This window comes from Patiria miniata, unplaced genomic scaffold (genome assembly GCF_015706575.1).
Source record: "Patiria miniata isolate m_02_andy unplaced genomic scaffold, ASM1570657v1 HiC_scaffold_14, whole genome shotgun sequence".
Classification (NCBI taxonomy): domain Eukaryota; kingdom Metazoa; phylum Echinodermata; class Asteroidea; order Valvatida; family Asterinidae; genus Patiria; species Patiria miniata.
This window is the reverse complement of record NW_024037052.1, coordinates 5,957,520-5,984,965: the sequence shown is the minus strand read 5'-3', so window position 1 is coordinate 5,984,965 and position 27,446 is coordinate 5,957,520. Positions and strand designations below refer to the sequence as shown.

Genomic DNA, 27,446 nt, shown 5'->3' with positions numbered 1-27,446 from the left:
AAGTTTCAAGTCTGAAGCCTTGCCGATTTGTCAGCTTGTTGGCCTGTTCATCCGCTATCCAACAGGTTATGTTGGTCAAAATCCATCCATGTTAAGGTACCTTTAGACCGCGACACATGAGAGCCATGTCGGCTGGCGCTGACAGCCCTTGCTTAGGGACTTACTGCACAAAACCGAAACTGGGGGCATCATGTACCTACGTCTGAAGCTCACACCCAAAAGTTTCAAGTCTGAAGCCTTGCCGATTTGTCAGCTTGTTGGCCTATTCACCGCTATCCAACAAGCTATAGTTTGTCAAAATCCATCCATGTTAAGGTACCTTTAGACCGCTACACATGAGAGCCAGTCGACTGGCGCTGACAGCCCTTGCTATGGGACTTACTGCACAAAAGCGAAACTGGGTGCATTATGTACCTACGTCTGGGGCTCACTCAAAAGTTTCCAGTCTGAAGCCTTGCCGATTTACCAGATTGTTGGCCAATTCATCCGCTATCCAACAAGCTTTAGTTTGTCAAAATCCATTATGTAAGGTACCTTTAGACCGTGACACATGAGAGCCATGTCGACTGGCGCTGACAGCCCTTGCTATGGGACTTTCTGCACAAAAACGAAACTGGGGGCATCATGTTCCTACGTCTGGGGCTCACTCCAAAAGTTTACAGTCTGAAGCCTTGCCGATTTGTCAGCTTGTTGGTCTATTCATCCGCTATCTAACAAGCTATAGTTTGTCAAAATCCATCCATGTAAAGGTGCCTTTAGACCACGACACATAAGAGCCATGTCGGCTGGCGCTGACAGCCCTTGCTTCGGAACTTACTGCACAAAAACTAAACTGGGGGCATAATGTACATACGTCTGGGGCTCACTCCAAAAGTTTCAAGTTTGAAGCCTTGCCAATTTATCAGCTTTTTGACTATTTCATCCGCTATCCAACAAGCTATAGTTTTTAAAAATCCATCCATGTTAAGGTACCTTTAGACCGCTACACATGAGAGCCAGGTCGACTGGCGCTGACAGCCCTTGCTATGGGACTTACTGCACAAAAGCGAAACTGGGTGCATTATGTACCTACGTCTGGGGCTCACTCCAACAGTTTCAAGTCTGAAGCCTTGCCGATTTGTCAGCTTGTTGGCCTATTCATCCGCTATCTAACAAGCTATAGTTTGTCAAAGTCCATTTATGTTAAGGTACCTTTAGACCGCGACACATGAGAGCCATGTCGACAGGTGCTGACAGCCCTTGCTATGGGACTTACTGCACAAAAACGAAACTGGGAGCATCATGCACCTACGTCTGGGGCTCACTCAAAAAAAATTCCAGTCTGAAGCCTTGCCGATTTGTCAGCTTGTTGGCCAATTCGTCCGCTATCCAACAAGTTATAGTTTGTCAAAATCCATCCATGTAAATGTGCCTTTAGACCGAGACACATGAGAGCCATGTTGACTGGCGCTGACAGCTCTTGATTCGGAACTTACTGCACAAAAACTAAACTGGGGGCATAATGTACATACGTCTGGGGGCTCACTGCAAAAGTTTCAAGTCTGAAGCCTTGCCGATTTGTCAGCTTGTTGGCCAATTCATCCGCTATCCAACAAGCTATAGTTTGTCAAAATCCATCTATGTTAAGGTACCTTTAGACCGCTACACATGAGAGCCAGGTCGACTGGCGCTGACAGCCCTTGCTATGGGACTTACTGCACAAAAACGAATCTGGGAGCATCATGTTCCTTCGTCTGGGGCTCACTCCAAAAGTTTCAAGTCTGAAGCCTTGCCGATTTGTCAATTTGTTGGCCTATTCATCTGCTATTCAACAAGTTACACTTTGTCAAAATCCTCTATGTTAGGTACCTTTAGACAGCGACACATAAGAGCCATGTCGGCTGGCGCTGACACCCCTTGCTTCGTGACTTATTGCATAAAAACGAAACTGGGGGCATCATGTACATACGTCTGGAGCTCACTCCAAAAGTTTCAAGTCTAAAGCCTTGCCGATATGTCAGCTTGTTGGCCTATTCATCCGCTATCCAACAAGCTATAGTTTGTCAAAATCCATGTATGTTAAGGTACCTTTAGACCGAGACACATGAGAGCCATGTCGGCTAGCGCTGACAGCCCTTGCTATGGGACTTACTGCACAAAAACGAAACTGGGGGCATCATGTACCTACGTCTGGAGCTCACTCCAAAAGTTTCAAGTCTGAAGCCTTGCCGATTTGTCAGCTTGTTGGCCTATTCACCCGCTATCAAACAAGCTATAGTTAATCAAATCCATTCATGTTAAGGTACCTTTAGACCGCGACACATGAGAGCCTTGTCGGCTGCCGCTGACAGCCCTTGCTATGGGACTTACTGCACAAAAACGAAACTGGGGGCATCATGTACCTACGTCTGGGGCTCACTCCAAAAGTTTCAAGTCTGAAGCCTTGCCGATTTGTCAGCTTGTGGGCCTGTTCATCCGCTATCCAACAGGTTATGTTGGTCAAAATCCATCCATGTAAAGGTACCTTTAGACCGCGACACATGAGAGCCATGTCGGCTGGCGCTGACAGCCCTTGCTTAGGGACTTACTGCACAAAACCGAAACTGGGGGCATCATGTACCTACGTCTGAGGCTCACACCAATAGTTTCAAGTCTGAAGCCTTGCCGATTTGTTAGCTTGTTGGCCTATTCGTCTGCTATCCAACAAGTTATAGTTAGTCAAAATCCATTCATGTTAAGGTACCTTTAGTCCGCGACACATAAGAGCCATGTCGGCTGGCGCTGACAGCCCTTGCTATGGAAACTTACTGAACAAAACGAAACTGGGGGCATAATGTACCTACGTCTGCGGCTCACTCCAAAAGTTTCAAGTCTGAAGCCTTGCCGATTTGTCAGCTTGTTGGCCAATTCGTCCGCTATCCAACAAGCTAGAGTTTGTCAAAATTCAATCATGTTAAGGTACCTTTAGACCGCGACACATGAGAGCCATGTCGACTTGCGCTGACAGCCCTTGCTATGAGACTTACTGCACAAAAACGAAACTGGGGGCATCATGTACATACGTCTGGGGCTCACTCCAAAAGTTTCAAGTCTGAAGCCTTGCCGATTTGCCAGCATGTTGGCCTTTTCATCCGCTTTCCAACATGTTATAGTTTGTCCATATCCATCCAGGTTAAGGTACCTTCAGATCGCGACACATAAGAGCCACGTCGGCTTGCGCTGAGAGGCCTTGCTATGGGACTTACTGCACAAAAAAAGAAACTGGGGGCATCATGTACCTACATCTGACACTCACCCCAAAAGTTTCCAGTCTGAAGCCTAGCAAGATTTGTCAGCTTGTTGGCCTAAATATCCGCTATCCAACAAGCTATAGTTTGTCAAAATTCGTCTATGTTAAGGTACCTTTAGACCGCAACTCATGAGAGCCATGTCAGCTGGCGCTGACAGCCCTTGCTATGGAAACGTACTGAACAAAACGAAACTGGGGGCATAATGTATCTACGTCTGCAGCTCACTCCGAAAGTTTCAAGTCTGAAGCCTTGCCGAATTGTCAGCTTGTTGGCCTATTCATCCGCTATCCAACAAGCTATAGTTTGTCAAAATCCATGTATGTTAAGGTACCTTTAGACCGAGACACATGAGAGCCATGTCGGCTAGCGCTGACAGCCCTTGCTATGGGACTTACTGCACAAAAACGAAACTGGGGGCATCATGTACCTACGTCTGGAGCTCACTCCAAAAGTTTCAAGTCTGAAGCCTTGCCGATTTGTCAGCTTGTTGGCCTATTCGTCCGCTATCCAACAAGCTATAGTTTGTCAAAATCCATTCATGTTAAGGTACCTTTAGACCGCGACACATGAGAACCATGTCGGCTGGCGCTGTCAGCCCTTGCTATGGGACTTACTGCACAAAAACGAAACTGGAGGCATCATGTACCTACGTCTGGGGCTCACTCCAAAAGTTTCAAGTCTGAAGCTTTGCCGATTTGTCAGCTTGTTGGCGTATTCATCCGCTATCCAAAAAGCTATAGTTTTTAAAAATCCATCCATGTTAAGGTACCTTTAGACAGCGACACATGAGAGTCATGTCGACTGGCGCGGACAGCCCTTGCTATGGGACTTAATGCATAAAAACGAAACTGGGGGCATCATGTACCTACGTCTGGGGCTCACTGCAGAAGTTTCAGGTCTGAAGCCTTGCCGAATTGTCAGCTTGTTGGCCTATTAATCCGCTATCCAACAAGCTATAGTTTGTCAAAATCAATTGATGTTAAGGTACCTTTAGACCGCGACACATGAGAGCCATGTCGGCTGGCGCTGACAGGCCTTGATATAGGACTTACTGCACAAAAACGAAACTGGGGGCATCATGTACCTACATCTGAGACTCACTCCAAAAGTTTCAAGTCTGACGCCTTGCAGATTTGCCAGCTTGTTGGCCTATTCATCCGCTTTCCAACATGTTATAGTTTGTCCACATCCATCCAGGTTAAGGTACCTTTAAACCGCGATACATGAGAGCCATGTCGGCTTGCCCTGACAGGCCTTGCTATGGGACTTACTGCACAAAAAAAAGAAACTGGGGGCATCATGTACCTACATCTGAGACTCACCCCAAAAGTTTCAAGTCTAAAGGCTTGCCGATTTGCCAGCTTGTTGGCCTATCCATCCGCTTTCCAACAAGTTATAGTTTGTCCACATCCATTCAGGTTAAGGTACCTTTAGACCGCGATACATGAGAGCCATGTCGGCTGCCGCTGAGAGGCCTTGCTATTGGACTTACTGCACAAAAACGAAACTGGGGGCATCATGTACCTACATCTGAGTCTCACTCAAATAGTTTCAAGTCTGAAGCCTTGCCGATTTGCCATATTGTTGGCCTATTCATCCGCTTTCCAACATGTTATAGTTTGTCCACATCCATCCAGGTTAAGATACCTTTAGACCGCGATACATGAGAGCCATGTCGGCTGGCGCTGACAGGCCTTGCTATGGGACTTACTGCACAAATACGAAACTGGGGGCATCATGTACCTACATCTCAGACTCACTCGAAAAGTTTCAAGTCCGAAGCCTTGCCGATTTGCCAGCTTGTTGACCTATTCAGTCGCTTTCCCACAAGCTATAGTTTGTCCAAATCCATCTAGGATAAGGTACCTTTAGACCGCGATACATGAGAGCCATGTCGGCTGGCGCTGACAAGCCTTGCTATGGGACTTTCTGCACTAAAACGAAACTGGAGGCATCATATACCTACATCTGAGGCTCACTCCAAAAGTTTCAAGTCTGAAGCCTTGCCGATTGCCAGCATGTTGGCATACTCATCGGCTTTCCAACAAGCTATACTTTTCCAAATCCATAGGTTAAAGTAAGTTTAGACCGCGATACATGAGAGCCATGTCGGCTGGCGCTGACAAGCCTTCCTATGGGACTTACTGCACAACAACGAAACTGGGGGCATCATGTACCTACATCTGAGGCTCACTCCAAAACTTTCAAATCTGAAGCCTTGCCGATTTGCCAGCTTGTTGGCCTATTCATCCGCTTTCCAACAAGTTATAGTTTGTCCACATCCATTTAGGTTAAGGTACCTTTAAACCGCGATACATGAGAGCCATGTCGGCTGGCGCTGACAGGCCTTGCTATGGGACTTTCTGCACAAAAACGAAACTGGGGGCATCATTTCATCCGCTTTCCAACAAGTTATAGTTTGTCCACATCCATCTAGGTTAAGGTACCTTCAGACCGCGATACATGAGAGCCATGTCGGCTGGCGCCGACAGGCCTTGCTATGGGACTTTCTGCACAAAAACGAAACTGGGGGCATCATGTACCTACATCTTAGGCTCACTCCAAATGTTTCAAGTATGAAGCCTTGCCGATTTTTTAGCTTGTTGGCCTATTCATCTGCTTTCCAACAAGCTATAGTTTGTCCAAATCCATCCAGGTTAACCCTGCGCAGCGTTTACAAAAAAAAGTTTTAGACTACGATACATGAGAGCCATGTGGTTTTGCGCTGACAGGCCTTGCTACGGGATTTACTGCACAATAGCAAAACTAGTGGCATCAGGTACTACATCTGACGTTTTCTCCAAAAGTTTCAAGTCTACAGCCTCGCCGATTTGCATGCTTGTTGGCCTATTCATCCGCTTTCCAACAGTATAAAGTTTGTCCAGAACCATCTATGTTAAGGTAACTTTAGACTACGATACATGAGAGCCATGCTGGTTGGCGGTGACAGGCCTTACTATGGGATTTACTGGACAAAAACGAAATTAGTGGCATCAGGTACTACATCTGACGTTTTCTCCAAAGGTTTCAAATCTAGAGCCTTGCCGATTTCCATGCGGGTTGGCCTATTCATCCTCTTTCCAACAGTATAAAGTTTGTCCAGAACCAGGTACCTTTAGACTGCGATACATTAGAGCCATCCGGGTTGGCGGTGACAGGCCTTACTATGGGATTTACTGGACAAAAACGAAACTAGTGGAATCAGGTACTACATCTGACGTTTTCTCCAAACGTTTCAAGTCTAGAGCCTTGCCGATTTGCATGCAGGTTGGCCTATTCATCTGCTTTCCAACAGTATAAATGTTGTCCAGAACAATCCATGTTAAGGTACCTTTAGACTGCGATACATGAGAGCCATGCGGGTTGGCGCTAACATGCCTTGCTGTGGGATTTACTGCACTAAAAGGAAATTATTGGCATCAGGTAATACATCTGACGTTTTCTCCAAAAGTTTCAAGTCTACAGCCTCGCAGATTTGCATGCTTGTTGGCCTATTCATCCACTTTCCAACAATATAAAGTTTGTCCAGAACCTACCATGTTAAGGTACATTTAGACTGCGATACATGAGAGCCATGCTGGTTGGCGCTGACAGGCCTTGCTACGGGATTTACCGCACAAAAGCGAAACTAGTGGCATCAGGTATTACATCTGACGTTTTCTCCAAAAGTTTTAAGTCTAGAGCTTTGCCGATTTGCATGCTTGTTGGCCTATTCATCCACTTTCCAACAATATAAAGTTTGTCCAGAACCTACCATGTTAAGGTACATTTAGACTGCGATACATGAGAGCCATGCTGGTTGGCGCTGACAGGCCTTGCTACGGGATTTACCGCACAAAAGCGAAACTAGTGGCATCAGGTATTACATCTGACGTTTTCTCCAAAAGTTTTAAGTCTAGAGCTTTGCCGATTTGCATGCTTGTTGGCCTATTCATCTGCTTTCCAACAGTATAAAGTTTGTCCAGAACAATCCATGTTAAGGTACCTTTAGACTGCGATACATGAGAGCCATGTGGGTTGGCGCTGACAGGCCTTGTTGTGGTATTTACTGCACAAAAAAGAAACTAGAGGCATCAGGTACTACATCTGACGTTTTCTCCACAAGTTTCAAGTCCAGAGCCTTGCCGATTTTCATGCGGGTTGGCCTATTCATCCGCTTTTTAACAGTATAAAGTTTGTCTGGAACTATTTATGTAAAGGTACCTTTAGACTGCAATACATGAGAGCCAGGTGGTTTTGCGCAGACGGGCCTTGCTACGGGATTTACTGCACAAAAGCAAAACTAGTGGCATCAGGTACTACATCTGACGTTTTCTCTAAAAGTTTGAAGTCTACAGCTTCGCCGATTTGCATGCTTGTTGGCCTATTCATCGGCTTTCCAACAGTATAAAGTTTGTCCAGAACCATCCATGTTAAGGTACCTTTAGACTGCGATACATGAGAGCCACGCGGGTTGGCGCTGACAGGCCTTGCTATGGGATTTACTGCACAAAAACGAAACCAGTGGCATCATGTACTACGTCTGACGTTTACTCCAAAAGTTTCAGGTCTAGAACCTTGCCGATTTGCCAGCATGTTGGCCTATTCATCAGCTTTCCAACAGTATAAAGTTTGTCCAGAACCATCCATGTTAAGATACCTTTAGACTGCGATACATGAGAGCCTTGCGGGTTGGCGCTGACAGGCCTTGCTATGGGATTTACTGCACAAAAACGAAACCAGTGGCATCATGTACTACGTCTGACGTTTCCTCTAAAAGTTTCAGGTCTAGAACCTTGCCGATTTGCCAGCGTGTTGGCCTATTCATTAGCTTTCCAACAGTATAAAGTTTGTCCAGAACCATCCATGTTAAGGTACTTTTAGACTGCGATGCATGAGAGCCACGCGGGTTGGCGCTGACAGGCCTTGCTACGGGATTTACTGCACAAAAACGAAACCAGTGGCATCATGTACTACGTCTGACGTTTTCTCTAAAAGTTTCAGGTCTAGAACCTTGCCGATTTGCCAGCATGTTGGCCTATTCATCAGTTTTGCAACAGTATAAAGTTTGTCCAGAACCATCCACGTTAAGGTACCTTTAGACTGCGATACATGAGAGCCTTGCGGGTTGGCGCTGACAGGCCTTGCTATGGGATTTACTGCACAAAAACGAAACCAGTGGCATCATGTACAACATCTGACGTTTTCTCCGAAAGTTTCAAGTCAAGAACCTTGCCGATTTGCCAGCATGTTGGCCTATTCATCAGCTTTCCAACAGTATAAAGTTTGTCCAGAACAATCCATGTTAAGGTACCTTTAGACTGCGATACATGAGAGCCTTGCGGGTTGGCGCTGACAGGCCTTGCTATGGGATTTACTGCACAAAAACGAAACCAGTGGCATCATGTACGACATCTGACGTTTTCTCCAAAAGTTTCAAGTCTGGAGCCTTGCCGATTTGACAGCGTGTTTGCCTATTCATCAGCTTCCAACAGTATAAAGTTCGTTCAGAACCATCCATGTTAGATTGCGATACATGAGAGCCATGCGGGTTGGCGCTGAAAGGCCTTGCTATGGGATTTACTGCACAAAAGCGAAACAAGTGGCATCATGTTCAACAATTAAGAGGTCAAAAAAAATTATACATGGTAGGCCAGTTCTACATTGTTCCATTCTCGGAGACATTCTTTATAAGGAATTCACATGTGAGCATTCCATACCTCCACAAAAATCCAAAAATTCGCCTCAGACAACAGCAGAGGGACAAAAATCAATACCCTGAGTCATGTTAACAAGAACATTACACTTGGCTACAGAAAATAGATTTTTGAAGCTCATTAAGCTAGTTGATTTTAGCGTGCAAAATTTGGACAAACTTGGGGTGACCTCCCAGTTGGATCATGCTGACAAGAAAATATATATTTGGCTACAGCAAATAGATTTTTAAAACTCAGAGCTAGTTGATTTTAGCATGCAAAATAAGGACGAACTTGGTGTAATACCTTTAGTCAAGCCGACAATAACATTTGGTTGTAGAACATAAATATTTTAATCGCAGACCATGTTCGATTTAGCATGCAAATGAGGGGCAAGCCGGGGTCCGGTAATACCTGAAGTTATTTTGACAAAATCATTACGATTGGTGACAGAAAATAAACATTTGAAGCTCAGAGCCAAATAACGTTAGCTTGTAAAGCAGGAGCAAACCTATATTACCCTATATGAAATTGAATGTTACAGAGTTGGTGAATTTGAATCCAAAATATTTTGAAGTAGCCGGGAAAACCTTTACCTTGAGTTATGTTCACAGGAACGTTACATTTGGCTACAGAAAATAAATTGGGGAAAACACGGAGTAGTACCTCGAGTCATGTTGACAATATCATTACATTTTGCTACAAAAAAATATATGATTATTTGAAGCTCAGAGCCCATTAATGTTGCATGCAAATGATGAGCGAACCTCGGTCATCTGGAGTAATAAATAAATAAAGAAATACATTTGGGGGAAACACGGGGTTATATACCTCGAGTCATGTTGATAAAAAATTACATTTGGCTACCAAAAATAAATTTTGGGGCAAATTCGGAGTAATACCTTGAGTCATGTTGACAATATTATTACATTTGGCTACCAAAAAAAGTACTTGAAGCTCTGAGACAGACAATGTTTGCATGCAAAGGAAAAGCAAATTTTGGGCGAATGTTGATGGGAACATTACATTAGGCTCCAAAAAATTACATATTTCTAGGGGCAAACTCGGGGTGAAACCTTGAGTCATGTTTACAGATCATTACATTTGGCAACAGGAAATAGATTTGTACCCCTAGCAAACTCTTAAGTAGGAAAAAGGGACTACATGTCTTCATTCTTCTATTCTTAGAGACATTCTTGGAGACACAGGTGATAATTCATTTTACTTCCAAAGAAATACCCTTCAATTCACGTGGGGGGGGGGGGGCGGAACCATATTTCAATAGGGGGCGCTGTTCAAATTCGATGATTATTAACACTAGATTACAGAATGGTGTACCGTCTTTTGAACAGGCAAACATTATACCAGTATAACTTTTTGTGGGTGTCACAGCGAGGGGGGGGGGGTTCGACTTATTTTTTAAGAATTTGTATGGAAAAAAAATTGGCAGAGTTGGGGGGGGGGGGTGTATAATTTATTTGGAAGTAAAAGGAATGGAAAGATTCCCATATTTGGCCATCACTTGTCACCCTGTGCACAAACCCTATGAGACTGGTCTGAAAAAGTGTTTTCTCAGTAAATACTTTAATATTTTCCCTGCTAAATTTGAGTTTTTAGGAAATTATTATCACTTTTTGATGGCTGACAGGTCACTGAGGGGTAAAATTAGTGATGGCCAGATATGGGAATCTTTCCAAAGGAATCATCACCTGTGAATTCCTCGCAATTAGAAAAAAAATGTTGCAACCTGACGCCCCTTTTTTCCTTCATATATCATCTCAATGAAGGTCAGTCATACACAATCGCGGAAGTGGCGTCAGGTTGCAACATTTTTTCCGAACCGATTTCTTTAAAGCAGTATACCAGCTTAGACTTTTAAAATAAACACAAAATCTTGTCAATATGGAAAGAATGTTGCAACCCGACGCTACGTTTTTATTCATATAATATCATCTCAATGAAGGTCAGTCATTGCAAAAATGACGATAAGACATTAATCTGGGACTGAGAAACATTTCCAATTTTGTTAAAAAATACTTCGAAAATTTTCTTGACTCTCCATAGACTTTGTACACAACCGCCGAAGTAGCGTCAGGTTGCAACATTCTTTCCCAATTATGTCCTGCAAATATGTAAAACTGCCTTTATGGTTTTCACTTACCTCGCATTAATCTTTGACTTACCAAATGTCGAATTATTAACTTGTCAAGCACAGACATTCACCATCGCCCAGATCACTCGACATATTCCACAGCAGTTAAACAAGAGATCTATGACTCTTTGAGTTGGAGTTATTCCTCATCCCCTTCAGAATTCAACTATTGTGTCCATTTCAGTTCCGTGGAAATTAAAGAGTTCAGTTTTTCAAGTGTTCCTCGCTCTTTGAAACAGAATGCACAGTTTGTTGCAGGCAAGCCCACTACAGAGTTCGGGATTCTGGCAGTTTGGTTTATTTTCTACATAGTTTGCTAAAACTCCAGTTATTTTGCCACAAAGTTTGCTTAAAAGTTCAGGTCATATTTCTGTTTCCATCCAAGATTCACTCGCGTAAATTCCGTGGACAGGTCCGACAACGTCGTCGTATCTACGGCAGCAACAGCATGGAACCCGGGCGTCGCTGAAAGCTACAATGCATATGATCCGTCTGCGAGGCTGTCTCTCCCGTGTACACATGTTGAAATGCGGCGTCTCTCCGGCGGCAGAAATACCTCACTTAAGTCCACGACTCGATACTGACGTTTCACACATATTGTTCCCTTCGAGTGTTTTGTGCATTATAAGAAACCACAATAAGATGTCATTTTTGTGGACAAAAGACGAGTGCCAGCCATACGTTCCGGATTTTGAGCACATCATTTTTAACTTGGCTCACGCCCAATCGCAGAAACAGCTGACAGGAAATGAAAAGGCTAGGTATGCATTTTCAACAATGTCGAGACGTACAGACGTTTTCATTCGCGGATGGATTTTACTGCTAAATGTGACGAACTTAATAATTGTAACACTGATTTAACACAATTTTAACCTTTCATACTCTTCAATGAAAAAGGTCCAATTATTTGATTGCTTTTGACAAAACAAATATTCTGTTTTTTTTTTTTTTTTTTTTATAAAATAGCCTGACCTATTTTCTTAAACGTGGAGAGATATCTAGATGCGAGAGGTCACGAGAAGGTCACGCGCTCCGCGTCCGAGAGCGGCTCCTATTGGTTTGAAGTGGAACAATAATCGCTTTGATTCACAGGTGCGGACTGCGCTTGTTTACATGGTTTTTTTTTTCATTTTTTAAAATCCGGCTTCGTTCAGGTTCGGTTTCCATCTGCCTCTGGCTTCAGAATTATAGGTTTATGTAGAGAAATGGAAAATTAATCTGAAAACTTTGCCTGATCAGTTGTAACAGATTATTGACGAACCCCAGAGGATCCAAAACTTTTTTTCGAGGTGGGGATGGTAGGATTGTGGTGGTGGTGCTTTGGGGGTAAGGGGGGGGGGGGCTGGACCTCATTAGATGCTAGGGACATTCTTTAGAAACTAATTACCTAGAGTTTAACCAATTTGAGAAAACAAAGGAAGTGTATCTAGATCTTTTCTGGTCCTTAGTGGACTGTTGGATTCGTTACAATAGCAACCTCGTCCCCTCGTCCCATCATGCGTAGCGCGCTAGCTGCATGCGAAGGTCAATCTGTACTTCCTTCACAAGATTCTGTGAAGCTCATCAGCCCTTACCAGCACCCTGTTTGCAGGGCGGGGGGTACGAGCGAAGACGAATTGATGCTGTTTTTACCCCAGACACCGCATACAAAAACAAACGCTAATGTAACACACATGCAGGCACCAGACTATTCCTCATTTGCATACGTGTTCAAAAATCTTGCTCATGCAAATGATCCAATACCAGGGCGAGAGAGCAGGTAGTGGTGGGCGCATACTGCTCGACACCCTGGGGACGAGGTTGTTACAATAGGACATTTGTCATTTTCTATTTTGAATTGTGTAACTTCCCTAAAACAGCATTCGGGACTTGATTATCGCATGTATTGGTTGCTTAATTTTCCGGTAATTATAAATGTTCCGGCGTGACTTGCCTAAAAACTTGCCTACATCATTCATATTATACATTCATAAAGAAAAAACATAACATGGCGGAATCTTCTGACAGAATTCTATCAATTCAAAGTATTTAATTGGTGTACAATGTACGTGGAACATAACACATAACGTGGAACATAACACATAACAGAATAATTACAATGTATTTGTTTTACTGTTACAATGCATTTATTTATCATAGGAATTAAGTCTCGTTTAACTATACAATGTAATATAACAACTCTTCTTTACTACGATGTGCCAGTTGTAATGGTAGTCATCCCTGATGGATTTTAAAACAGGAGGGTGTTTCACATAAAGAATTTGTTGATAATTGTTGTTAGTTTATTAGTTTGATATATGTAATGTATAGATGAAAAAAAATCATACATTTCTTATTAAATCTTTTGATTGTTCAATATCAACTTTACAAGGGTAACCCTGACGGGGAAACTTTTAATCGATCAATGGCTAAACAAAGAAAACTGACTAAGGTGAATTAGAACCTCCAACCTTCTCAATGCTGAACCTGTGCTCTACCTTTATGCAACCCATTTATAGCAGTGTAACCATTTGTAAATGTTAATATTTATAAAGTTTAACAAAGAAAGCTGACTGAAGTTGGATTTGAACCTGTGACTCCGGATTACCATACCAACAATGCAACGTTGCAGGTTCAAGGGTGGCATCGGCGGCTAGTGTGTAAAGCACTTGCCTCTCACCATTGTGGCCCGGGCTCGATTCCCGGCTCGGACCATATGCAAGTAGAGTTGTGCTTTGATTCTCTCCTGTGCCACAAGAGTTTTTCTCTGGGCTCTCCACTTTTCATCCCTGTGCTAATATCAACACTTTCGATATCTAGCTGTGCTCTGTGGTCAGACATGGTTTGTATGGCGGCAGCCTAAGGTGCCTTTAAATGCCTTCTGCTCGACCACGTTGTAGCCACGTCCTTTGCAATTTAGCTTTTCAGCTGCAAGTAAGGATGATTAGGCGCCCTCCCCCCCCCTCCCCCCCCCCCCACCACCAAAAGTCCCACTCCAGTCAATTTCTTTGTTCAACCTTACAACTATTATGAACATGTATAATGCACCTAGTCAGTTTCCCTGTGTGTTTTTCATGACCTGTAATTTCTTTTTCCTTGGGCTTCATTAACAGATATGATATATTAATAGAATATCATAAACAAAACTGAGAACAAATCCAAAAGCAAACTTTTTATATGTTTTTTTTTATAAATGACATCCCTAATTTCCAACCAAAAAAATAAAATAGTTTCTCAAGAAAATGATAAATAAACCAATCTTGGTTATCATTCAGCAACAAACATCACAAATCCACAAAAGCATTTGTAACTGTGTGCAGTGTTTCTATCAAGGATGAAATGATTTAACACTAAAATAATTATGGCAATTATTTGAAAGCATAAGTATAAACTGATGAACAAGTTTCCAAATAAAAGTGACAAGTTCGAAGAAAAATAGCACAAAGCCAAAAGTATCCTGAACAACCTGGGCATGGGTAGGTTTTGAGCTACAAATAGGACTAAAGCACATAAAGTACAGCAATTAAAAGCATGTACCAAAATATAAACCAAGTTTCTTCAAACAAGGTTCTTGCTTGAGCAGTACGATAGTAGATACATGTATGCAAGAGGGTGACACACCATACACAAAACTGCTCACACAAAATGATTGAACAAAATCAATTGTGAGCTGTCACACCAGTACGATCAGAATGAATTTATAGTACAAAATTTGGCAGAGCACATTTGTACAGATAAATACAGTACACGTGAATGGTCCATATGTTTGATGTCGACCCTTATCTCATCCTCTTAAAATGTAACTGAGCACAATGTTCATCTGCAATCCTGATACTACGTGAGATATGCATAACACAGGTACATCACCACGCATGTGACAAACATGCCTCCAAAGAGAATCCACTTGTCCTGTGCAGTCCTCTTCTCAATGAGTCGCATGACGGTATTACTCAGTCCCAAAACATTGGCTACATCGAGGATTTTCCTTTGGGTGCCCTGCCAGAGTATAACAAAGTTGTATACAATTAACCTCGTTTTCCAATTCCATACTTCAATTTGATTGAAAAATTACTTCACGTGGGCATAATTTCTCTTGAATATTTACATGTAAGTATGGACTCCAGGGGCCGATTTCACAAAAGTCATCTTATCTTGCGACTCATCTTAGGACTTAAGACGAGTCCCTACTCTAAGATCGATCTTAGTTGAGACGCGCCCTAATACCGATTTCACTAAACCCATCTAAAGTACATGTATCTATTTGATTGCTGTTTCATGTTTGATTTTACCGTTGGACGAAAGAGTCTTTGAAAAGAAACGGGCAACACCAACTCAATAGAGCATGAACTTTCACCAGAAATAGTACTCAACTCAATCAATTTCACACGCAAGATAGTTCTACACAAGATACAATCAAGTCGTTCTCGCTCCCTGTTTCATCACTCTATTTTAAAAAAGTCGACTAGGTGTCGGCGTTTAATCAAATTTTGGAAATAAGCTATTTTTATTAAAACTATACCTACATGTACGTATCAGAAATCTTTTCAAATCTGTTTCTACAGCGGTTTTCTTCCTCGAAACTATAACCCTGGGCCGATACTCGTCTCTAACGGCAATGATTTCCAGACGATATACAAATTATAATACCCCGGCATTAATGACATTAGACCACCCTTGAACAGACCTGAAGTTAAGACGAGTTCAGCTGCGTTTCTAAGCAGTTAGGATGTGTTGAACGTGTCTTAACATGCTTAAGTTTGGTGAAATCGATCCTAGGACGAGTCGCGAGTTAAGGCAAGTTACCCTTCCAAAGACGCGTCTGAGCGTTTTCAGTACCTCACTGGTACCCCACAACATTTACAAAGGGAAAGTTTTTGGGGGGGGGGGAGGGGGAACCACTGGTAAGGGCATTTAAACGCAGTGCTGACAGGACCTGACATTCACCCCAAGATGGAGAGGCTATTTTAGCAGTGCATAATGGGATTATAAGTTGACGTCAGTTTGTAGATATTTCAGTTTCTTTGGTTTGAGGTATCAAGGACTTGGCAGTTTTACATTTCCGCCTGTCCCAACTTTGAAATGGATAGCACACACTTCTCACCAAAAGGGCAGAACAATGAGAGAAACAAAAGAACTTCTTAGTGTGTGTTCAGAGGGAGGGTGCAGTCTCAAGCCCAAACAAAAAGATAGAATTTTTGAAAATCAATGACTTATTATTAAAACTGCACACGTGATTAGGCCACAAACTGTACACCAAACATTGTTCAGATAAAATCCTAAACATTCTTAAATCCTAAATCCTAAACGTAATTACCTTTAAGAGTCCCCTTTGATTTCGTAGGTTCTCGATAGTAGCCGCACCTGCCCCAATTAAATCGTCCATTCCTCGATGGGCATCATGAAGCGATGAATTATGACTTAGCTCTTGGTCGATCAGAACTGAAGTATTGTCATCCTGGAAAATGCAATGTATAATATACATGGAGAACATTTGATACGGGGACTTTTCTGTTTAGCCCTGCGCAGACAAAAAAATATTTGCCACAACAGACCGGCATTTTGGGATCCCTTGACTTAAAGGTACTGTATACCATTAACAAACAGTCAAATAACAAAACTTATCTTCAAGCAAACTTGAATCCTCGATCCTGATTGGTCGATCCATGGCAACAAGCCGTGCTACATATAACCATACCGCACGGCCACGGTCCATACCGCACTCCGCGTATTGTGCTATTCTAAGCCTACGTGATGCGATTAGTGCTGCACAATTCACTGTGAATTCAAAAGTTGCGCGTAGGTTACACAGCATGCGTGTTCCAACTTTACTGTGCGTCAAGTTTGCTTGAAGATAAATTCGTTATCGCGCTCGTGGAACACGGAAAATGTAGTGCGTCTGTGTCCCACATACTTCGGCCTCGTGGTATGTGGGACACAGACGCACTACATTATACCGTGTTCCACTCGCGCTCGCAAGATAACTAATATAAGCCAGTTCTGTATTTCAACTGCGTATGCGCACAAAGATAAAGGTCATGGGTCGTTCAAGATAATAGAATGCTCATCGAAGGCGCGTGAACGCGCAAGGAGACGTTCGCACGACGCTCATATGTTAATTACGAGCAGAATGGGCATGCGCATAACTTCGCGTAACGTCGTATCAGCCATGTCAGCAATTTTATCCTGAATGACCTCTGACCTGAACTACTGCATCGAGATACCAAACTGGCTTTTTGGTACAGCACACATACATGTATGTAGGTGCAACATGTGCATCTATGTCACCACACAGCAAAACAAAATGCTCAATTACTGATTGTCCACTTTTATTTTGGGCGTATCACTTTCAATAAAGCACCTTCATCGAATATAAATGCAAATATGAAAATAGATGTATATACATGTATGCCGTACACAATTTAGAGTTTTGCCTAAAGTTGTGCACAAACATGAATGGGCCCAGCAGGCTACATTGCGTACAGCAAGTTAGTGCTAGAAAGTAATATCCATGATAAAGCTCTATGGTTTTCATTCATCAATTTGAAGTCTCTAACATATTTTTGTATATACTCGCGGGCTAGTCCGAGTTACTAGGACTCTACAAATTATCTTTTGGTAATGATTGGCGAGTCCAAGGACGAATCAAAATCCCAAACCATCAGATGTTACCCAAAAACAGACCCCAAAGCACCAAATACGCCACCTCGGGATCCGGTAGAGATCAGGATTTAAGATGGTGGTACTTAGGTTAACGTCGCGCTATGATACCTACGTTCGGTCGGACAATTTTCTAAAGCGGGGACATTATCTTCTTTTCAGCATGTGCCAGCCATGCAGAGTGACCGCAGTACTACATGTACCAAGGTATCATCATGATACACGCGCCCTCTATGGCTGGTGCACGCTGGAAAGAAGATAATGTCCCCTCTTTAGAAAATGGTCGAACCAAACTTATATCAAAACGCAACATACATGTATCGCAAGTCGATGCTAAATTGAATCACAACAACAGCAAGATGGCGACTGCAAGCACAATTTGAACGGGAAATTTCTCTTGTCTTCCAAACAGTAAATTTAAGTACCACCATCTTAATCCCCGGATCCCAAGGTGGCATATTTGACACTTTGGGTCTGTTTTGGAGGTAAAATCGGATGGTTTTGGTTGGCAATGAGTGTGCGATGATGTGTTATTGCAGCTCAGGACTGATTCGCCCTCGGACTCTACTATCGCCAGATCATGACAAAATGTTACAAAAGGCAATTTGTTGCTCCTAGTTACTCTGACTAGTCATTTGCACGGGCTCCATATCTTACATTGGCTACAAATCGTCTTGTGAGTAGTTCGTCTCTGTCCTTCAACTCCTGTTCGTGCATGTATCGGCGGTGCTGGATGTTTCTCAATGCTGCTTGCAGATGTTGACAGTCATACTTCAACTGCTCTAATCGTCTGAAACAAAAGACCCAATAAATCTATTTCTGTGGCACTGAACCAGGGAAGGAGAATTTATTTTTTGGTTCATTTATGCTTATTTGTATATTTTGTAAACGAGACAGTGACAAGACTAAAACTGGACTTTGATTACAGGGCCCAATTTCATGGCACTGCTTTACAGTAAGCAGAAAAGTTGTGCTTAATATAGCTGGAAACAGTGCTAACCTTGAGCACTATTTCATGGAATAGATGTGCTTACGGTTGCACGTGCACAGTGATTTCTACTGTTACGTCAGGGATTTAAGCAATTTTTCATCTGGCATTTTAGCATGCTTTTGCTGACATGCTTACTGCTTACGGTCTCCATGAAATAGATGAAGGCTCTGCTAGCAGAAAATTATGTGCTTAGCAGCGCCAAGAAATTGTGCCCAGGTTTATTTGCTGCTACACTTTGTGGAATCACAGTCTTCTGAGATGAGACAAAGAGAAAAATCTTGAAGATGCAGGTTCAAATCCTACGCCAGTCAGTTTCTTTAGATGTCCGACCTTGAAGTGATTGAACCTACATGAAGTCAGTGCCCATTCGTGGTTAAATGGAAGATACATTTTGTTTATTTACAGTGAATGATGAAATGAACTTACAGTCTGGCATTCTGTTTCCGTGTGGCCGGTTCTTTGTTGACAAGGATGTCAAGTCTCTCCAAGTTACTAACAATTTGGTCGATCATTGCTTGCACTTCATTCTCTGCCACTTCAAATACAAATGATCAAGAAGTATCATGGTAAGAGTACAGTCTGTCTTTGAACTAAAATGGCTCAAAATGTTGGTGTTTATCTCCAGTTCTTTGGCATGACAAAAATTAAAATTCAGTACACTCTGGCTAAGACGGCACTCTCGAGACCAGAGAATTTGTGACGACTTACACGAATGTCGGTTTCTGTTGCAAGTCGTCATTTTGCCGACTTACACAAATACACAAATTGAATCACGGAGTGAAATCATGCAAACAAGATTCATGGCTAAAATTCAAAGGCTTTGATTTACCCTGGTTTATTTCTACATCCATGGTTGATTCCAGCAAATATATCCTCAATGTTTATCATCACAAACAGGTTGTGGTATTGATCACAGAAAGTCATGCATGTACATGTACGTACGTACGAAGCAAGGACGGCGCGCGCCGGCTAGCGTTAACAGTGGTATGATATACAGATCGCTTGCATACTGTACGTCCATGTAGTGTACATTGTGCACATATGTACGTACGTGTACAGTCACGAATTAAATGTGTGCATGGTACTGGTACAATAAGGGGACCCCCAAAATGAACAGAGCGCATGCGTGCAGTCGAGAGGGGGTACTGGTATTGATGTGCTATCGGGAAAACTCCTTTTTGATCACGCACGTGTAAGCGAACGATGCACACAATGTACACTGCTGGCCGATGCATCAATCACGGGCCGTGCCATTGATAAACAGATGTCAGTTAGCAGTGTGTGGGACATTTCACTCGACACTTCTTGCAAACCGCAGAGCACGATGCCGACTTATAAAGAGGAATTTTTGTGGTTTTGAGGAAATGGGACTGAAAGTAACACGCCGCCATAGGCGAAATGGCGGCTTACAAAGGCCGTCTTAGAAATGAAAATGTCAATGGAAATGCATTAGAGACAATCGGGACTTTCGTCAGACGGCCGATTTAAGCGATATGACGGTTTATACAATGTTGGTTTAGCCGGAGTTTACTGTTGTTTTCTTCCCTTTTGAACAGAAATTTTCCCGTGTGGCTCTGTCCGAATTAATGGAAGTGGCTGCAGCCACATTCCATTGACCCGTATGTTATTTCCAGCCATAGCCAGATAATTCAGACACAGCCATTCACACACAGAGGTCATGATCACGTGACCTCTAAAAAACAACAGTTTATGTATGTCCGGATGTATCAACGAGTATTTTGTGAAATGGTACAAGACCCACTGCGGCTACATTGTCCTTGCGCACTAGCGCCTGTATCGTAGCCACTGCGCAATGCGGTCTGTACCATTTCACAAAACAAGTTTTTGTACAGGTCATGTGATCGTGACCTCTGTGTGCGAATGGTCCCATCTAAATCATCTGACTATGGCTGGAAATAACAAACAGGTGAACGGAAAGTGGGTGCAGCCGCTTCCATTAATTCAGACACGGCTCTTTCGTTCCAACATGGAGACAGACTGTGCAGTACCGTGATTGTGGAAACTGGCCAAATTCCATCGATTTGCAGCTCCAAAAATGATCGGGAGTACCATTGAAGCCCCAGTAGTTTGTCTTTGACTTGTTAAGAAGCAAGTAGGTGCCTTAAAAGGTATTTTTGTCAAGTTTTTGCCGTGATTTTGGCAACTGTTTTGAGCTGGGTGTTCGTGAAAATACTGGATGACAGTTATTTCGATTTGCTGTCTTTGGGGAGCTAGAACAACCGACCAAAGACAAAATTTGGGGGGAAAAAAGAGTTCTAGCACCCCAGTTAGTTACTGGGTCTTAGTCAGATGTTGAACAGAAGTCACATGGCACACATCCAAGTACTTCAAGACACATTTTAACTAAGATTTTGTCACTTACAGTACTTTTTCTCTTGGGAAGCCTGCTCAACTCGAGATAGGCCATTCTGCACCTCATGAAGCAGCCTGCATGATGAGACACACATTTCAGACAAATTTATCCAGGAATTAAAACTTGCGATGAACATTTCATCTGAAACTGTTGCAAAATTAATTTGAGACTGGTATGAGTCTGGTCTGCACTAACAAAAAGAACTTAAAACTTAACCCTAACTCCCTAGGGGGTGTGCAAAATCGTAATGAAATTGGACGATTCAGGACTGTTAGGGCTATAAAACTGTTTAACTTAAAATGTAGCAATACATGTACATGTAGGCCATTCTGCACCTCATGAAGCAGCCTGCATGATGAGACACACATTTCAGACAAATTTATCCAGGAATTAAAACTTGCGATGAACATTTCATCTGAAACTGTTGCAAAATTAATTTGAGACTGGTATGAGTCTGGTCTGCACTAACAAAAAGAACTTAAAACTTAACCCTAACTCCCTAGGGGGTGTGCAAAATCGTAATGAAATTGGACGATTCAGGACTGTTAGGGCTATAAAACTGTTTAACTTAAAATGTAGCAATACTATGTATTCTTTGTAAAGGGGCAGACCTACATGTACATGTAGTAATCATAAGAACCTGTATTATTATTACAAGCTTTGGCTGACCTCCCTATACTATTATTCCCAGTTCTGATGTTTTCTTCGTATGTTACTGGCCATATTACAAATGTAGTATGGTATGGAAATAAACCAGCAACCTGACACCTGAAACATACTAAATCATATGATGAATAGGCAGCAAAAAAATCAACAACTGCATGTACATACATGTACATGTACATGAGGGCTCAAGAATATAAAAGACAAGTCACACATGAACATATTATCACACAAGTAACTTAAGTCTTTGTTGTTGTTGTTGGGGTTTTTTTGGGGGGGGGGGGGCAAGTTCCTGGTCTCAAGATGTTACTCACTTGTTTGTTTCATGGTACAACTTCTCCATTTCTTTTCTTAGGGTGGGCACTGATGTTTTCCAGTCTAAGTTAAATGTCTCTCTGTGCTGTAAAATTTAAACAGTATAGCGTTTGTGAAATATCATCATTAAAACACACCTTTTCAGAGTTTTCAGTATTATCAGTTATGAAAATACAGTAACACTTTTTCACTTTGTACTTGCTGCTATGGAGGCTGCATGTACATTGTACTTAATACATGTACCTGGTTAACAACCAGGAAAAAGTTCTCTAGATATCTATTTTTCGTGTGATTGTTAGTGGAGTGCATTAACCTGTAGCGCGGGAACCAGGTACCGTATTTAAGTAAAACACAGGTGCCCGCAAACTTTAACGCTACAATTGGAGACAAATGTTGGGGCTACATTGTACGTACACATGTTGTAACAGTTCCCGTCGTACTGGCAAATGGAACTGCAGTAGCTTGAAATATCCATCGCACTACACTCATGACAATTGATTTCTACTGGCAAATCTCCCACTGCCATGAGCCTAGTGAGCTGGATATTTCAAGCTGCTGTTAGTGTGACAGTTCCAGATCACTTTTTATACAAACCGCTGTACACCTACTAATGTTCAGAGTTTCTGTGTCCGAGTGACGTCATTTCATAGTAAAATTCCTCCTCTTCAAGTTAAAACCAAATATGTCCAAACAGACTCAACTAGTTAACCCTAACTCCTGGGGCTCTTTTACTAGAAAGTATCCTGAATCCACCAAAATCCACCAATTTTGTCATGCAAAAATTGCTGGTATCCTGAATCCATCAGAATCCCCCAGTGTAGATTCTGGAGGTATCCTGAATCCGCCAGAATCCACCAGCAAAAGTCTTGATGGATTCTGGCGGATTCAGGATACCATGGTGGCATAAAAAAAAATACAGCATGTTTTTCCATAGAGTCTTCAAAATCCATCACCTAAATTTCTGGTGGATTTTGACGGATTCAGGATACCATGCTCGCATGAAAATTGTGATGTGTGTTGTTGCATAGAATCCGTCAAAATACACCAATGCATGGCGACCCCAGCATGGATCAGTACCGAAGTGAATACGTCTCGCGCACAAAATTTGTGTGAAAGACATAGCGCATGTTTCAGCCCGTAAACCATAGATATAGAATGAAAAGACTAGATCGGCAGCGCGTCCACACGCGCCCAGTCACTGTGCGATAAATCTCTGCCATTTTGGTTGTCTCTCATAGACGCGCAACAAATGAACGTAAAGTAATGGAGCTAAATGTATCTTTCCTCCAGCACGTGACCTACATGTAGCTCAACATGCGCTAAGCAAGAAATGCGCACCGAGTATTTACGCGATGCGCACACATAATTATTAGCGATGCACATGGTGTTCTTTGCGCGTAAACGGCGTTGCGTTCGTCACGTTTTCGCGCATTATTTGTATCTTTCCTCCAGCAAGTGACCCTCCATGCAAGTCCACCCAGTACATGTGTGTACATGTTTGTACAGTACGTGACAGACTTGGCAGGGCTAGTGCCAGCAGTATTTACTTGACCACAAACATTGCAAAAGAGTTAAACTGTTGAGATCCTGAATCCATCAAAGTCCCCCAATAGCTCAAAATGGAGGTATCCTGAATCCATCAAAATCCGCCAGTTCCGCTAGGCTTCGAATCCTGAGTCCATCAAAATCCCCCAGTTTGTTCAATATGGAGGTATCCTGAATCCGCCGAAATCCCCCAAAACAGGGGGGTAGATTTTGATGGATTTAGGTACGTTAGGGTTAGGAAATAAATCATGGCTTTTGAAAAGACTGAACCCGACAGTTGGGGATCACTTTCAACAGTTGAGGATCACGTATGCAGCGCCACCTACTACATGCAATTCATCATTCACGGCACGCTCAGCGCGCGTCGTGTGTCACACCTGCCATGCATGTATTATGTAATACAGACCGCACACAAAACAAAACCCATGCATCGTGTGCATGGGTGATCCGCAACTGTCTCACGTGGGGATAAAAATCTGTCGGCGAATACGGCAATTACGTTAAATCAAACACCATTGTAATTTTACTCTGTGACACTTGAAATCATTCCCTCACAAGAAAGCCTCATTTTTACTATTATGGTCAAGAAAAACCTATTAAAGTTGACTACGTAGCGGAGGAAACCAGAATATTGCCTCTCGGCTAGGGGTGTAAATTTACGGGTAGTACAGGAACCGGGTACCCAATTGAAAAAAAATATGGGTACCCGGGTACCCCTTAAAGAAATCTAAGCCAAAAATTCAAATTTGGGAAGTTGCTCTTCAGATTGTTCATAAAGCTCCGCATGAAAATACTACCACACTGGTGCGGCAATATGGCTAGAAAAGACGTATACAGTGAGCTCTTTAGCTACATGTATGTGGCGAAAACTGCAACTTGTGCAAGCATCATAAAACGTGACACTGGTTTTGGTTTTCCGTGTATCCTGTTTTTCATTTTGAAATTGTCCCACTGACATTTGAAGCATTTCTTTTTCATTGACTGAGAAGTTACTAAGTAATATGTAAAGTTGGTTACGGGTACTCGATTCCATAATCTGGAACCGGTTCCTGACATTAACCCTTACCCTACTAGACCCTCCAACGCATGCCAATATGTGCCTCAAGAAAATCTCCTATGTTTTTTGCATGGCCCTCCAATATCTGCCATGTCATTTCAAGGGTAACTGGACAGGCACTCCAATACATGCCACAGAGAACAATGAGAGTCCTCTGATAACAAAGTGAGTGCCCCCAGCTGGTCAGTATCAGGCACCCTCCAGGGCCTCCAACTCCTGCCAATTGGAGCCTTCACTGCTACATCAAAGTATCCTCCAATAAACTGCAGCTGGAGGGCATTGGCATAACCAACTGACATGCAGTAAACTACCCTCAGAGAGTAAGGGTTAATGGTTGGGTACTCGGGTACCCGGTTCCGATGCACAGCCCTACTCTCGGCGCTTCTTTTCACAGGTCAGTTTACAAATTGTGCAGATATTTCGCCGAACTGGATCGATCAGTGAGGGTAATGTTTAAGCGATTTACACAATTTCTTTTTTTTCCAACAATTGTAAAATGATGTAAAAAAAAAAAAAAAGGTTACACTTGCATTAAATTCTTATTTAATCAAGTAATCGGGATCGGAATTGTAGATGATCCGGTGTAGTGTGAATATCCGAGTCCATAAATATGGACTCATTGGTCGGGTAGCCGCAAGTACAATTATAATATTTTTAGGATCATATCCGTGAGAAGAGTGACCTGTCACGTGCGAGGGATTAATCAATAATAAGGAAAAGGAGTCAGATTTTCAATCCTAGGAGTCCAATTTTCATATGACACCGGAACTGTCGCACTCACTACTACTTACATGTAGTAGGCCTACTAGTACTAGTAGTATGCTAAAGTTCTCAGCATGCATCAGTTACACTACACTATTAACGGCAATCGTGAAGTGTAGGGCCCCTGTTTTGTTTTGATCAAATTAGAGTCAAAATTTTTTTTATTGCTCAAAAATCACCTTTGCTCAGACTTCTCTCAATTCACCCGTTTTGCAATTTTGAACAGATCCTTGGTATAGAAATCACAATTTTCCTGCGCGGTTTGTGCCTTGCGATTCAGCGCGCCGTGCATGCTCACGGTACATCGCACGGCCAGTGATTGCCATCTTTATTTTCGGGTCGCATGTTGTCGCCGCGCTGTCATCGTCATTTTACCCCCAAATTTCCCTCAAAAAATCAAAACCCTGCCCTCTATCTATGACATACCAGTCATGCCTGTATTTTGAGAATGTCGCCAACTAGTTTGGTATGGCAGGTCCAATAATTTTAAAGTGGATTTTGTTCCCTTATACTATAGGAACCGGACCCTACACTTCACGATCGCCCTCTAGGCCTACACCTGACACTGAGTTAGTGCTAACACTATCAGTAACACTTAACATGACTTAAAGCTATAGTCCATCATTTGCAGCCATCCGAAAAGTAATTGGCGTAATTATTGTTGAAAAACAAACTTGGTTGAAAGATATTAAGGGGACTAAACTCCCTGTGAAATTATTCTTTCTGGGAAGCTGTCATTTTGAAGTAGGCCCTAATCAACGAAAGAAGGCATTTCCAACGGTGATTCTTAAGAAGCACCGTAGGAAAATTTAAATTAGTAGTTCGTTTTGTTATTCAGCGCAGCGCGCACAAGTATTGGAACGACGCACACACGCGCGCGGTTGTTAGAATTCGTCAGATCAGTGCGCGACGTCGCGTATAGCTGCAATTCAAGATTCAGTAACTTTTGATTTGAAATTGAGATCTTAGAATGCTGTTTTTCTCGGAATATACGGGTCGCACTAAAAAGCGTCAACACAGCGTCAACACATGACAGAAGCGTCAACACATCCAAAACATATCCAAAACACATTCTGAATTGACAAAAAAGGTATATAATTGTAAAGCATACATGTAGAATAAAAGAGAATTTCCATTGGATTGAGTTTCCATTTTGTTGTTAAAAATATAGTATTTTCACGCGAAAAAATGACCTTTAACTTGCTCGGCCGTTGTCCGCCATCTTGACTTCGCACAAAGCTTGGACTACACCATTTCAAGTAGGGGTGTGTAGGTAATGACATTATCTTATCATAAACAACAGTGCATTCTGATCTGTGAGAGACTGAGGGACTGAGGTTTATTGTACAACGCTATCACCCTTTAGCATAATGGAATGGTCTGCACTGCCACTGAGGCAGCCGATCTCAGAGCGGCACGGAGAGCCAATTTTCTTGAACTGAAAATCGCAATTTTCAGACGTTTAACCTATTGAATTTAAGCCAAAATCTTGTTTCTGTCCACACTCTATGGGTTACATACTGCTTGTGTCAATTTTAATGCATTTTGGATGTGTTGACGCTGTGTTGACGCTGTGTTGACGCTTTGGAGTGTGTTGACGCTGTGTTGACGCTTTTTAGTATGACCGGAATATACAGCTGAAGCTGAGCTGAAACTTCATCAGGTTAGTTGTTCAGTATCCTTCATTAGATTTTGAACACGTTTGTTGCTTCAAACGAACAAAATGCACTAATTACAAATGATGGACTGTAGCTTAGTTTAATCATGATCTTCATCGATAAATTTCCACGAACACAAATTACCGTTCGGATGTGGCCGGCCAAATAACGTCTACTAAGATTAGTCCCAGGCTCAGTAACGAAATCAGTTGTTGCAATGTTTCTCACATTCCATTTTGCTCATAATCTACTTTGAACTAGTAGTAGTAGTAAAGTCAAAGAGAATGAAAAAAACCCTGCCAGATTGTACACTCCTCTGATGACTCTGGCAGTGCATGCCCATCGGATA

General features: G+C 42.4%; 1 protein-coding gene across 1 annotated transcript; it reads right to left on the bottom strand.

The window, feature by feature from the left end:
* Positions 1 to 13,092: 13,092 nt before the first annotated feature.
* LOC119721966 (Golgi SNAP receptor complex member 2-like) lies at positions 13,093 to 27,444 on the bottom strand. The gene is made up of 7 exons (XM_038191932.1): positions 27,242 to 27,444; positions 22,075 to 22,160; positions 21,107 to 21,171; positions 19,150 to 19,258; positions 18,390 to 18,522; positions 16,390 to 16,530; positions 13,093 to 15,071 (listed from the first exon to the last, which is right to left on the bottom strand). Exons 2-7 carry the CDS (start codon positions 22,101 to 22,103, stop codon positions 14,910 to 14,912), a joined length of 639 nt encoding a protein of 212 aa, XP_038047860.1. The 5' UTR covers positions 22,104 to 22,160; positions 27,242 to 27,444; the 3' UTR covers positions 13,093 to 14,909.
* Between the last annotated feature and the right edge of the window lie 2 nt (positions 27,445 to 27,446).